The 14,325-nt window shown below is 40.1% G+C and overlaps 1 protein-coding gene across 2 annotated transcripts in view; it reads right to left on the reverse strand.

The window, feature by feature from the left end:
- Positions 1-14,325, reverse strand: part of enah (ENAH actin regulator) — a 151,415-nt gene that overhangs the window by 95,455 nt on the left and 41,635 nt on the right. The window contains exon 1 of one of the 2 annotated variants that reach the window (XM_076874277.1): positions 8,122-8,341. The exons of the other annotated variant lie outside the window; for it this stretch is intronic. Coding sequence (XP_076730392.1) covers positions 8,122-8,135 — 14 coding nt within the window. The 5' untranslated portion in view covers positions 8,136-8,341. Of the gene's footprint in view, positions 1-8,121; positions 8,342-14,325 lie in introns of those variants that run through there. 2 annotated transcript variants of the gene reach the window in all.

Raw genomic sequence — 14,325 nt, forward strand, 5'->3', positions numbered from 1 at the left:
AGAGCTGAAAATAAAGGACTTTTTAAAAATTATTTCCCATTGGACAGCTGGCTTGACAGGCACTAAATCAGCCTCAATAAAGCAGCGAATTTCTATCAGCGCAGAAGGGCTGACATGTGCTTTCAGGGCAGGACACAGAATGTATAAAAAAATACACTGAGACAGACACACAAACACAAAATACACAGGGTTCCAAGGGCAGACTGTACTCTTGGAGGTCGGAACAACAAGAGCTGGAGGAGATGCATATATGCGCTTTGGTTCAGCACATGAAATCAGACACTGAGGCAACACTGAAAAACTGAGCACTTCAACACAACACAGGCATACAAACATACGCTGTCATTGTCTCATTTATAAAGTCCGATATACAGCTTTAGATTAAAAAATAAATAAATATGAAGACGTATATAATTACATTAAAATTCCGGTTCGTCCATAAAGTACAGCTGCCAGTGTAAGACAGAACTATTAAAGGGAGAGGTAGCATGTGCCCTGGAAAACGGGGCTTGACGAATGAAAGGTCTATGCAGAGAGCAGTTTGTCACACTCCACTTAAGCACTGAGTCAAAAGCTGCCGAAACCATGCTCACACATCACAAGCTATTACAATCCATTTGGGAGGGGTGAGGAGGAGGAAGAGGGCAGTGTGAGGCACCTGTAATAAGCTATCAGTTATTTCTATCTGAACACCCGTTACAAATGACTTTGGCTGATCACTACAGCCAGTAGTGACTTTGAAAACATCCAGGGTTGTAATTTGGCAATTAACAACACTCTCAGAATTACAAAAGAGGCGAGGTTATTTTGTTCAGAAACACTCCAAACTGTGTGTTTACAAAAACTTCCAGAGAACAGAAAACAGCAGCAAAACCCAGCACTGAACAGCGTAGGCAACAACAACAGATACGCCTTTAAACAACAGTCATATCAGCATAAAGGAGGAGGAGGGGTGGAGGTGGGTTGCCAAGAGGCTTATAGATGTGCAGCAAGTGTGGAAACCTTGTTTAGGGCACCTGTTCTGGTCATTTCCATCGCCGCAGTTTTATATTTAGACTCCAGTTAATTAGCTTTGAATGACTGGCAGTTCAGCTTTTTCCCCATGTATTTATCTTAAACTGCGTCTTGGTGCAGTACCTCTGCCTTTACATTACCCGATTATGCTTCACCGTTTCACAAATTGAAAGATTAAACAGCAGGTGGGTGGGACTGCTGTTCTCAAAGCTGTGGCTGCATGCCTGAGATGACCATAGTAGGGATATCCCTCTCTATAATATCACAGCCAGAAGTAGAGAAGACATGAATAAATTTTTTTTTTTTTTTTTTAAAAACAACAACTCTGAAGCCTGAGCTTTTGGCTCACATGGATAACCTGTACACATGCTGAAACTTCAGCCAACTTAATATGAGCATCCACCATGCCAACAATGGACAAAAAAATATGGAAAAGCATAATGTGCCTTTTAAGACTTTAGTTGTATAGAACCTTTAGTAATACTGGGATCCAGGGAAACGGGAAAAGGTGAAAAGAGGAGCAGTGTAAGCTCTGAAAAAGAAAGAAATGCTGCAAATAGCTCTACTAATAGAAAGAGAGAAGGAGAAGAAAGAGATGAAGTGAGCAGCACATCTCGTCTCCCCCGAGGCCTGATGCCATTTCAGGTTGTGTCACCGCAGGAGGCTGCCGAGTACAGGTGGCTCAAATGCCACAGACAAACATACACACAGCTCATAAACCGCAAGCTACGTCCCACACAGTTATTTCAAAAGCTAAATAAAACAGCGACGTGCACACATTGTACTGTATACACTGAAAAGAACAATGCTAACAGATTGTATACCACAAAACTCCCAAACTATAGCTACACCACAACGGCTTCCACAGTGTCAGTTTCACAAAGTCTTACATTTAATACAAGAAGAGTGAGTAATGAAGACAAATATTGAGCAGTCATCAACAGAGCCCAGCTGATGCAGGATTTCTAAGGCTGACAGAGATACCAGTATTTGGAGATGTCAAAATACCGGTTATACCAGCTGATGTAACCAGGCACACAACACAAAGAGATTTGCCCAACATTTGTTAGCTGTAGTTCGTCTGGGATAATATGAGATTTTCATTGTTTAAAAATAAACTTGTGTTACTGATACAACAAGTCGTGGATTACTCATTTACTGCTCGGATCAGCTGGTTGTTGTAGCGATGTTTGAAATACCACCGGATGCCCTCTAGTGGATAAACTATTCAACATTAACTACGACAAAATCGTTGAACTGCTTTTGCCCAGTCTCATTTTCCTTTTTAAAAATTTTCTGTCATAAGCATTTTACATAAGCAGGGTGTTTTTTATGACTGTGCGGGTTTGTTCCTGGAGAGCTTAAATTACAATGCATCAATTATACATGTGTGAAAGGCAACGTAATTCATGCACAAGTAGTATAACCAGAATGACTACTAAGCTGTCTGTGTCCACAACAGAGTACAAGTCAAGTTTCAGTCACACCAGCTTTACACATTGTAGAGACACCTGTGAGTCGAGGCACAGGTCACAGTGACACATTTTAACAGAGCAGCTAGTGTTTCCTCAGAGCAGAGTAACGATGAGTCAGGGGTGGATAAATGGCAGTAGAAAATGAAATTAAGAATTAAGACCTCTATTGTTTGCAAATGTCCAGTATTAAATCCCCCAAAGCTGCATGATTTACCTTGGCTTTTTCAAAGAAATAGAACAAAAAAAAAACAAAAGTATAAAATCAGTCAAATCACAGAATTAGATGGTACTTTTACTTATTTCTAATCATTAACTATACTCTGGAGAGAAGTCCTCCTCCCTTTGATGTTAGAAATTAATATTTAGAGGTTGTGACAGGATCCAGCAATGATTCCAGAAAATGTATTTGTTGAAAGTAACATGAGTTAAAGTAACATGAGAAAGTAACATGTTAAAGTAACATGTTAAAGTAAGTTAAAGTTACAAGTTAACAAGTTAAACAAGTTAAACAAGTTAACAAGTTAAACAAGTTAAAGTAACATGAGTTAAGCCCATCTTCAATATGGACAAATAAAGCAGGGTTTTCATCAAATATGAGTATTTACTTTCTACTTCTAATTTAAATGAATCCAATCTGGAGATCACATGATCAAACGTACAGTATCAATCGTAGCAGTTCTCCTGCTGGTGCTGAAACAGCCCTCCTCTCTATTTACACTCAACAAACAGCCTCCTCTTCCTAATGTGGGTGTGTGTCCGTGTGTTACTGAGGGACGAGGATGACATCATCAGGCTGGTCAGCAGTACTTTTTGCCTCAGCAGGCAAGAGAGGGGGGAAAAAAAAAAAAAAAAAACTAGAGCTGACTAAGAGGAGAGGAGCGTGAGGAAGAAAGGGAGCTTTAATTTTTTTGTGTATCTATCTATCTATCTATCTAGTTATACTGCAATAGGTATAGGCTGATGGGGGATTCCCATGATGCACTAAGTGTTTCTTCTTCGCTCACTATGTGTTAATAGACCTCTTAATAACATACTTGTTATTAATCTCTGGCTCTCTTCCACAGGATGTCTTTTGTCCCATCTTCCTTTTCTCTCCCCAATTGGTTGCTGCAGATGGCTGCCCCTCACCGATCCTGGTTCTGCTAGAGGTTTTTTTCCTGTTAAAAGGGAGTTTTTCCTTCCCACTGTCGCCAAAGGGATGTCATATGATTGTTGGGTTTTTCTCTGTATGTATTATTGTAGGGTCCTTACAAGATAAAGCACCTTGAGGCGACCGTTGTTGGGATTTGGTGCTGTATAAATAAAATTGAATTGAACAGAATTTTCTGAAACTGTCATATGTAGGAGTATTATAGGAGTATTGGAGAGATTTCGTTCATAGCAGACTGCCATGTTCAAAATAGTTCACTTGGTGACTAAAGCTCCTAGAAGAAGTCAGTTTTGGGATTACCGAGAGATCAAGGCAGGACATTTGAGACTGAAAATTTTGGACAGTAAAGCTTCAAATTAACCATAACACAACAACATTTTATGGATCATTCTACAGCCCCAGTCTCCCAGTTCACATCAGGAATTTTCTTATGAAGTCGTGAACACTTGCTTTAACTTAATGGAGTCACACCTAAACTCCAAATGCTTTTAGTGAGGTATGACTGGCCTTCTGAGCCTAATACCTACATTTGTATGATTCGCTGTATGTGTAGTCTGAATGGGACTTGTTATAGTGCACAGGACAAGGCTTACAGTGAGTTGTATGTGAAGCTGAACACTAAGGAAGGAGAAAAGGATTTGGAGTAAGGGGATAGGGAGAGAGATCGAGCTGGAAAGGATGTACAGCAGATTAAGGTTAGTGATGGAGATGTACTAACAAGTGAAGACAGTGTGCTGAGAAGCACATAAGAAAAGGAATGTCGGTTAAAAAAAAAAAAAAAGTGGTGATGAGGATGATGAGTGGAAGCAGGTGGTACAGACAACATACCTGTGGAGGTACAGAGGTGTGTATGAGAGAGGGCAATAGATTGTTTAACACAGTCTTGTAGAGTGGGAAGATGCATGGCCTTCTCTATAGTGTGTTGTATCAGAAGTGCTGTAGTAATTACAGATGGATAAAAGTGATTCACTACACAATGAAAGGGAGTAAAGAGAGGAACTGTGGATGAGTCAGAAGTGGCAGAAAACTATGTGCAGGTGGTGCAGGGCATGTATGATGACAGAAGACGATGTCTACAGCAGGAGTGACAGATGGTTTCAAGGTGGGGGTGAGATTACATCAGGAATCAACAGCTTCTGGTGATGGACAGCAAAACAGATAAAGTCAGACAGGAGTCTACATGGAATATTATGTTCACGACAACGCTGCTCTGTAGACAGAGTAGGGAGCAGGTGGAAGAGAGCCTGGAGAGGTTGAGGTATGCTCTGGAGAGAAGAGGAATGAAAGTCAGTGGAAGCACGACAGAATACATATATGTAAATGAGAGGGAGACCGGTGCAACAGCGACAAAACAGAAGTAGAGTTAGTTTATGGTAGTGAGACCTTGTATAATGTGGAAAAGATGGCACTAACAAAAAGACAAGAGAAGCTGAAGGTGACAGAGTGGAAGATTTTCTTTAGGAGAGAGCAGGATGGAAAATTAGAAAATAGATTTGAAATGAGTGTATCATAGTGACAGCTAAGGCTGAACGCTCTGGAAACAAAGTGAGAGAGGCAGGGACGGCTTGAGGGACAGACACCCCCGTTATACTTCATGAAAAAGTTTAAATAAAAGGAGCATTTGGTACGGCTTGGAAACAAATCACTGAAGTTAAGAACTTTAGCTGAAAGCAACAAAATTTAAACTTTGACGATTACATGAAGTTGATCAAATATTTTATTACTGTTGGTTTTGTTTTTCCAAGAAAATCTCTAACATGAACTACTAAGTTTAGTTGACTTGGTGTGTGGGACAATCAAAGTGTCACGGTAACTCTGAGTACACACTGTCAAAGAAAATTAAAAATTACATGGCTGCTAGTCTCTGCTTGGCCAACAGTCTTTGTTTCTGTATTATGACAGACAAAGTTACAAACAATATTGTCATGAGTGACTGAGTCAGCTTTGTAAAGACTAGTGATTAGTAAAGAGGAAGATGAATTGATGTGGTACCAAACAGTTTCCCAGGAACATCAGGGAGTGTGACAGACTAGAGGGGCAGAAATATAGCAAGAGAAAAGACAAGAAAGCTGGATCATGGTGGAAACCTCTTGTGCTGAGCCAATCAAGCAGTTTCGTGTAATTTGGGAAAAGGACCCAAAACAAAAACAAAAAAGCCCCACACACCCTGCTGCTGAAACACAGACATGCATGTCTCTCAAGGGATATGAATGGCTAATAAGCTACAGATCAAGTGGCAGGCAGGTACGCTAAGACTGCTAAGGAGGTCTGTCCACAAGACAAACTAGTGATATCAGTGGTCCATTTAATCCCAGACAATATACGAGTATAGTCACGGTTCTCACAGCACACAGGGTGTGAGAACACTGCCGCAGTACACAGATAGCTTCGCATTACTGCACAGACGGCAAAACTGAGTGGAATACAGCTGAAGAAAAACCAGCCTTTGTCCTTGCATACCTCTCCCAGGATGTTTTCAGGTACACTGAAAGGCACATGGATCATTTTACATGAGTGGACCGAGGAGAAAAACCTGAAACCGACAGTGTTCAGCAGAAGGCGGATGCTGGGTGGGGACTTTTTTTCATTATTTTGGTATTCTCATCTGCACCTTGACCTTCTGCACCAACCTGTGGCACAAACCCCAGTTTTAGAAAAAAAAAAGGATCAAAGTGCCTCACAAAGAAAACACTAATCGACTGAGTGTTTTACTCAAGAGATTCAGCATTCAGCAGTTTTGTACCATGTAAAAGTCCTCTGTTTGAATTCTGCTGTCATCCACTCTGACATATTGGACCCAAGCCTTCTCCAGCTAATGGCTATATGACATTCAAGCATATTACAAGCTGTTTAGCAATAGTTCAGTTCAGTTCATTTTTATTTCAAACATTTCAAACATGTGCCTTCACAATCATTACAAACTATTATTCCATTATTTGTTTGAAAAGGAGTAGGCAGAAGTATTTACTTATTTGTCCCTACCCCCTCAAGTTTTACCTCTCATTCATTTAATTGTTTTTTTTGTCTTAAATTAAACAAACAACATATGCAACAAAAATAAAACAAAACAAAACAAAACATACATAAATCAAAAACAATAGCAAAGGATAAAGAGAGTCACTGCAAACTTAGACACATAAGTAAGAATGCACCAGGCACACACGTCAGATTTTAGGCATAAGAGTTAAAAGGTATCAACATCAAAGGAAAAAGTAAATATCAAAAGACATTTTTATGATAAATAAATGCCATTTGTGAAGTTACTGAATAATCAAGGTTACACTACTGAACAAAATTATAATGACTATGATTTTTGGCTATAACCAAGTAGCAAATATATTCAACATGAATATCTGGAGTTTAACAGCAAAACTGTTTATTGGTCTGTGAAAATTCCAAGATAAAGCAGTTTGCTTTTGTTGCCTTCAGTGGTGATTTAGGTCTGAGGTTTGAAGTACAGACATAACAGAACAGCACGGTGCTGTGTGGGGTGGGAGCATAACTCTGTGTTGCTGTCATTTGACCTGCAATGCTTCTGATGTCCAGCCTGGACAATGATGTCATTGTTGCTGGGTGAACCATTCTAGAAAGAAAAAAAAAGAAAAAAAAAGAAAAATGGGGCAGCAGGTGATCTGCAGATGGATGCCAAGTCAAATTTGCAGTGTTGTGAATGTGGGGACATTGAACAAAATACCAGTTTAAAATCACTCATTTAGCTACATTACCTCCACTTATTACAGTGAAACACATTTTGGAAATCACTTTGATGCTGCCAAGCATCCAAATGAAAATGAAGGGAGACGTGCTCAGTGGAACAAAGGGTATAAAATGATGTGGCGAGCAGATTCACAGGGCACAAATCAGCAGTCCTCACACTAATGAGACAGCAGATATTTGCCAAGAGGAGGTGAACTATCACCACAGAGATAAAATACCCCGAGTCACCATCACATACATTTTTAACAACAACCCAAGAAGGACAAGCCTGCAAAGAGGTTTTTAGAGTCCTTTAGGAAAAACAACGGCAGCTCTAGAAGCAGCAAAGGAGAAAAGTACCCTGTCACCACACGAAGAGATGAATCCTATCCTGTAACCGAGCTCCAAACTCCCTCTGATTGGACTCTGAGTTTAACAGCTACTGCAGTTCTATAAAAAGGAAAGCTCCTCAACTGGTGAGAGCAGCTTTTTTAGATGGGGGGGCTCCGAATAATGAATGAATTTGTGGATGCTGATAACAGCTGCAGTGAGCGTTTCAGCTGAACTTTGAGTGTCCATGGTAAATGGCAATGGTTCAGCCAGACAGGTAGACGGGCAGAGAGACTGAGCTCCACAATAATCACACTTCCCTGAGCCTATACTACAAATACTTGCCAACTCTGCTTTGGAGATGATAATACTGTAGGTAAAGACATAGAAAATGGTTAATATGGTTAACCCCGAAATCCTACATCGGCTCCATTGCTATGGCCGGCTGAAACTTACGAATCACGAGTCATCCTGGCGTTGGTAACCGCTCAATCTGGCACTTCCACCAACTGTACAAGAAAATCGGTCGCTGGGAAAGTTTGGTCTAGTGTCCACTTTCTCCACAGGCTAGCTGACTGAGCAGCTGCTTTGGCCTGGCTCCACGACTGACTTGACTCCACAAGGGAGAAAGTGAGCGTGTACGGGCATCCACCCAACCACAAGGCCTGCTGGAAGTAACCCCCTCCCCATTTCAGCCCATACACCCACCCGGACTCACTCACCTCACAGGAGCCTGGGCTAAAAGTGGAGCAGCTAGGTGGGGGCATGTAGGGAGTGTAATGAGTCAGGGGTTAAAGAATCTTTTTCTACAGTCCAAAAATAGATACTGTGACCTGCACACATCAGCTTAGCTCATGTGGGGGACTGTCAATGGTCTCCCAATTCAAGGTTCAACTCCAAGACATGTTTTACCATCTATTACCAAAGAAGGAACCTGAAAACGAGCGTTAAAATCCTTATATAGGTTTTTAAAAACCCGGACAAAAAAAAAAATAAAATGTTTTTTGTCAAATGAAATTAATCCATTGGATTAGACTTTTTATTTATATTCTTAGGATATCCAGTCAGGTAGACGTTCTGCAAACAGAAGGACACAATCCACAATTATGTGCCGATATCTGAGAGTCTTTGGGAGTTTTCCCACTCTGCTTACAGTTTAAACAGTCTGATTGGAAAGTGAAAACAAAACAGAGACATTTGTGCCCTTCTACATCTCTTCAACAAGTTAGACCATCTGCTAAGGCCATTCCAGTCACAGAGCAGCTTATGTTTTAACGGCTTTATAATTACACAAAACCACAACAAAAAAGGAAAAACAAACAAACAAAAAAACAAAAACAAAAACAAAAAAACACCACACTTGAGGTCTACAGAGGTGCTGCTGACATTCTGCCTCTGCTGCATCACAGAAACACACGACATAAAACTAGTTCTTCCTTCCCCTCAGAGTGAAACGATGCAGCAGGGATGTCTCCATTCAGCACACTGACATTGCACATTAGGGAAAGCACAGCTGCGACTGTTAATAGTAGTTTTCTCCCCTTCCTGCGTTTCATTAAGCCATGACAGAGCCAGCATGCTCAGGTTCATACTCAGGTTGCTGAAACTAAAGGTTTTTTTTTCCCTCCCCTCCCCCCTCTAATCATTTTTCACTGACAAAATACTGAACTCGGGGAAATACGCTCATAAAGCATTTCTAAATTAAAAACAGTCAACTGTCTTTTCCCCCAGGTAAACTCACAGGTAAACACTGCAGCAGTCATCACACAGTAGGTTTAATGCCTTAGATCATACATCTTAGATCATCTCTAGAGCATCTAAAGCCCCCTCTAACAATCAGACGACTAAAGACTGTGACTTGCTTCAAGTGCACAAATGTGAAAGTATACAGAAGTTTCACTTTTCCCATATTTCAAACTTTTCTATGTACAAAGAGAGTTCTTGTACAGGGATCAGAGGGGCAGATCAATAGGATTTGACATAACCTAGATGGTTTGAAGGAAGTCTGAAGGATTGAATTGGAACCTTTCATCGATTCAACAATGCACATTTGAAACTCAATGCGAAAATCTCAGAGTTGCCTACATTAAAAAGTAAAGGCCTTCAAAGGCCATTTGCATGAAAGTATGTGAACATTCTCAGCCTTGAATTACTGTACTCTGCTATTTAGGGGGCCTGATTGCACTGAAGTACAGGAATGATCTGAAAGCTACTAGATCAATGAAACTGCAGGAATAGAAGTCCTGTGTTTGACCTCCCACTGCCTGACAAAGCATACAGTCGGAGTGTTTCACTCTATAGTCCTCAAAGGAAAGGTTCTATGGACAATTCTCAAAGGTGCGTCAGGTCAATATTGAACCCATTTTTCAAAGAGTTTTGCAAAACTATTGATATTATTGACGCCCACAGATACCAAGTGAGCTGCAGTTGGCATTCAATTGCTAGTTTTAGCACGCAGATCATTAGTGTACTATTTTGGAGCTAGCATCGACAACTGGATTCTGCACTGTGTACTACATTGCATCTATTTTGTGCAACAACTTAGAGACCAGCTACATGTTGTATATCGGAATATCAAAATGACAATATAATTTGACTTGGGTGTGACACAGCAACCATGAACACACGAGTGGAAATTAGTCATCTAGCTTCCCAAATTCAAGCTAACATGACCCATTATATTAACCTGTGTATAATGTCACATTATACTGGTTTAAGACAACAACAGATCATTAGCTTAGGCTGTTTTGGATTCAATCTGAAACCCCGCTTTTTGTCATTTGCTGACATTTGTGAACTCCTACCATTCTGCTATTGTCAGATAACGTTCATTATTGTTGACACTACGAGCTGAAGTAAGAGTTGACAAAGATTATGTTTTTATGATACCGTATTTTCCGCACTATAAGGTGCACTTAAAATCCTTTAATTTTTACAAAAGTTGGGAGTGCACCTTATGTATGAATTCTGGTTGTGCTTACTGACCTCGAACTAATTTTATGTGGTATAGGCGCTCAAAAATCTGTCAAAAAACGTTTTAGTACGACTTTGGTGAGCTACGAAGTTGCACCGCTTGATGGATTGTCGGAGCATTACGGCTACCGCAGTCAAGAGCCTCGTGGAGTAATCTGGGTCCAAAACTCCATCTACTTCAAGTCCCAAAGCCAAACGAACACTGCGTCATCAGTGAGAGTTAAAAACAGTCTAAATTCTTTCATATTTAATAAAATGATCAGCATTGCTGCTTTACCAGGTGTAAAAATTAAGTTTAACATCCAGTTTCATCTAGGAAGTTAGCTCACTAGTTTCCACCTAAACATGATATAGCATGTTCCGACTGAGCGATCTCTGAAAGAAATTACAGCTCTGCCATCACTTCCAACATAAATGAAGACAGAAAACTAAACGGCTCTGAATTTTTTAGGGTTATTGAAGTTGGACTAGCTGGTATATAATGATGTGCTGCGTGATTGCTAGCGACACAGCTATGTTAGCATAACATAAACACAGTGAAGATGGAGCATGAATGCTAACTTTTTTCACTGGATGAAAGTTATCGGGAGGTTTCCCGATGGTTATTGACAAATGCAATCGCATGGCAGGATGCTGTAAATGGACCAAACTTCAGTCAGGAGAACAACTGAAATAATCCATCCACAATACGAGGTTAGTCATAGGGCTTTTCAATATAACCATATCTATCAGATGACGATATGAAAATGTCTATCGTTTCATATTACACTCTCATTTGATTCGTGGCGTCGCAAAATAAACTTTTTATGGCAATAGTTTTTCATCGTTTTGATGGTCACTGTAGTGGCTATATTAATTTCTTAAAGTTCTCTCTTTCTCTTATATTTAAAATAACCACACTACGGATGGACAAGCGACTGTTTTTTATGCATTGTCGTTAGCAACAACGATGTGCGGATGTGTTAGTGATGTGCGGATCGATCCTGAAATATCGATTCCTCCCATACCAATCATTTATGTTCTAGAATACATTCTCACATTAAAATATCGATATTTTAGTAATTTAGGTTAAATTTGTAGTTTATCATTAACAGGAACACAGTGAAAAGAAACCATAACATTCGGATTGTCTACATTCAAAGGAACTACTTCCTCTTCCGCCTTTCATAGTCATGTGCGAAATACGGCTGTCTGTCTCGCAGCCCCTTGGCGTGTGCACTCACAACAATGGCTGACGTTGGAGTCATGTGCGAACGTATTTTACCTCCACAAAAGCTGAAACGTGGTTTGCAATAGTGATGGGATTTATGGCTCCTTTCAGAGAACCGGCTCTTTTGGCTCGGCTCACTAAAAAGAGCCGCTCTTCAGGTTGTGTTGTTGCTTTAATGAAGTTATTATTAGCAATAATATAAAATTATGCACAAAAGGAAATACTAATGTTAAAAAAAAAAGGTTTTATTTATATATGTTTATATATAAATATATGCGGTGGCCCCTAGAGACAAAACACGTACAAACTCCAAAAAGCACGTACGAATTCCAAAACAGTTAACTGAACTTCCAAAACAGAGCTACCTAGATCACTTAAATTACACAATTGAAAGCATATGTGTATTGTTTGTGTATTTATACACAAGCACTCATATATATTCAAATAATTAAAAAAAAAAAAAAAAAAAAAAAGTTAATTTACCTGTTACTACCACACACCAAATCCGGTCGTTGGTACTTCCTGGCTTGTGTAGCCACTAGGTAACAAAAGCTCAACACTGCACCTAGCATTCTGGAGCACTTCGGTTGTCTTTTGTACGCGTTTTGGAGTTTGTACACGTTTTGGAGTTTGTACACGTTTTGTTTCTAGGGGCCAACGTAAATATACTTTTATTTATTCACTCCACATAAAATGTAATAAATAAATCATATAATACAAAAACCAACTATTCACATTTCAACTTTTAACTATTTAAATTTTCAGCTTTTCCCTTTTAAACAAATTTAAAGTGAAACAACACAAAACACTGCAAACCACAACACAAAAAATAATTAATATAAATGAAAATATGAAAACAAAAAGAACATGCATATTCTCTGTCATATGGGTTTCTGAATCCTTTATGATCCTGCTCTGTTCCTGTGCTACTGCTAGTTTAACTACCGCCCCTCCCCCCTCTTCCCAGCTCAAAGCACAAGGCTCGCATGCGGAGTGAAGCGGGAAAAAAGTGCAAGAGAGGGTGAGAGAAAGGAAAAAAACAAACAAACACAAAAACAAAAAACAAAACACGGCTCGCGATAAGGAGCCGGCTCACGTCGTTCACGTCAAAGATCCGGCTCTAAGAGCCATTTCGTTCGCGACTGACACATCACTAGTTCACGATACATGTGGCAAAAACGTGAGGTGTTGTGGCCACACTAGGGAGATAATTCAAAAGAGCTGTTGGGGGGGGGATAAATACATTTACAGTGTTTATTTATCGAATAAAATACGTTAAATGTCTGGAAACAGTGGGCGTGTCCAAATTCAGAGGCTGCTTCCACCTGAGGACCCGGCCTTCGCGGTCTAAAGAAAGCTGGGTAGTACGTCACGAGCTCCCTCTGTGGAGTGAAACTCTGCCGTCTGCTCCTTGCTATCTAAAATATAACCGGGCGCTGGCGTAAACTCTAGACTCTCTCACTTCTGTTTTCAGTTTTCTGTTTGGCGTTTATTCAGCTGTGTGAAAACCCGGAGGAACCCTCCTGAGGGATTAATAAAGTTAAATTTAATTTAATCAAATCTAATAACTTTAATCTCAGCCAAACTGATTTATTCACGAACAAATAAAACACTGAAAAAGCCAAACAATAACATTTTTAAGTTATCTAAGTGACTTATATATCATGTTTAACCCGAGTAGCGAAAGACCGCGGGGGTTTGAAGCCGATGTGTTGGTCGGTTCAGATATTTGAACACAGCTACATTCTTACCTGAAAATATGTTAAAAGTTTTTTTGCGACCCAGAAAGAGAAATAAGAGTAATATTAAAACTAAGTAGCTGCCGCCGTTGTTGGAGACTGGAATTGGCTGGGTTGCGCTATGAATTCTGCATATAGTTTTTCAATTTTGTTATCTGGGTGGAAAATCTGAAGAAATTCAGGAGAATGGTGGCTCCGGGAGATTTTCAGGAGGGGCACTGAAATTCGGTATTCTCCCTGAAAAATCGGGAGGGTTGGCATGTATGGTTGTGGCAACTAGAGATGGACCGATCCGATATTACGTATCGTATCGGTCCGATACTGACCCAAATTACTGGATCGGATATCGGCGAGAAATAAAAAATGTAATCCGATCCATTAAATATCAAAAAAAGCACCTCACAAAACTTGCTACACGGCGTAACTCGGCTCATAACCGTAGCACGTTGCAGCAGTATGCATCAGGTGATAGAGCGGCTGTGTGTAGCCTTGCTAGCAATCCGGCATTTCATCTCCGAGGAAGTTATCCCAGAGAGAAGTAAAGCGAGTGTGTAAGTTCATCTCTGAATGTTTGTAAAGCATTCCCATGTTAAGCTTAACAACCAATATATGGAGGGACTGCCCCTCTCTCTCTCCCTCCCTCTCCTGCTTCAATCATGAAACTGCTTAATGATCAGCTGATCGGCTTTTCTGTCGCAAGTCCGTCTCTCTTTGTTTTTGGCCCACTTTGCACCAGAA

The sequence above is a fragment of the Maylandia zebra genome, linkage group LG15 (genome assembly GCF_041146795.1).
Source record: "Maylandia zebra isolate NMK-2024a linkage group LG15, Mzebra_GT3a, whole genome shotgun sequence".
In the NCBI taxonomy this organism is placed as follows: Eukaryota; Metazoa; Chordata; class Actinopteri; order Cichliformes; family Cichlidae; genus Maylandia; species Maylandia zebra.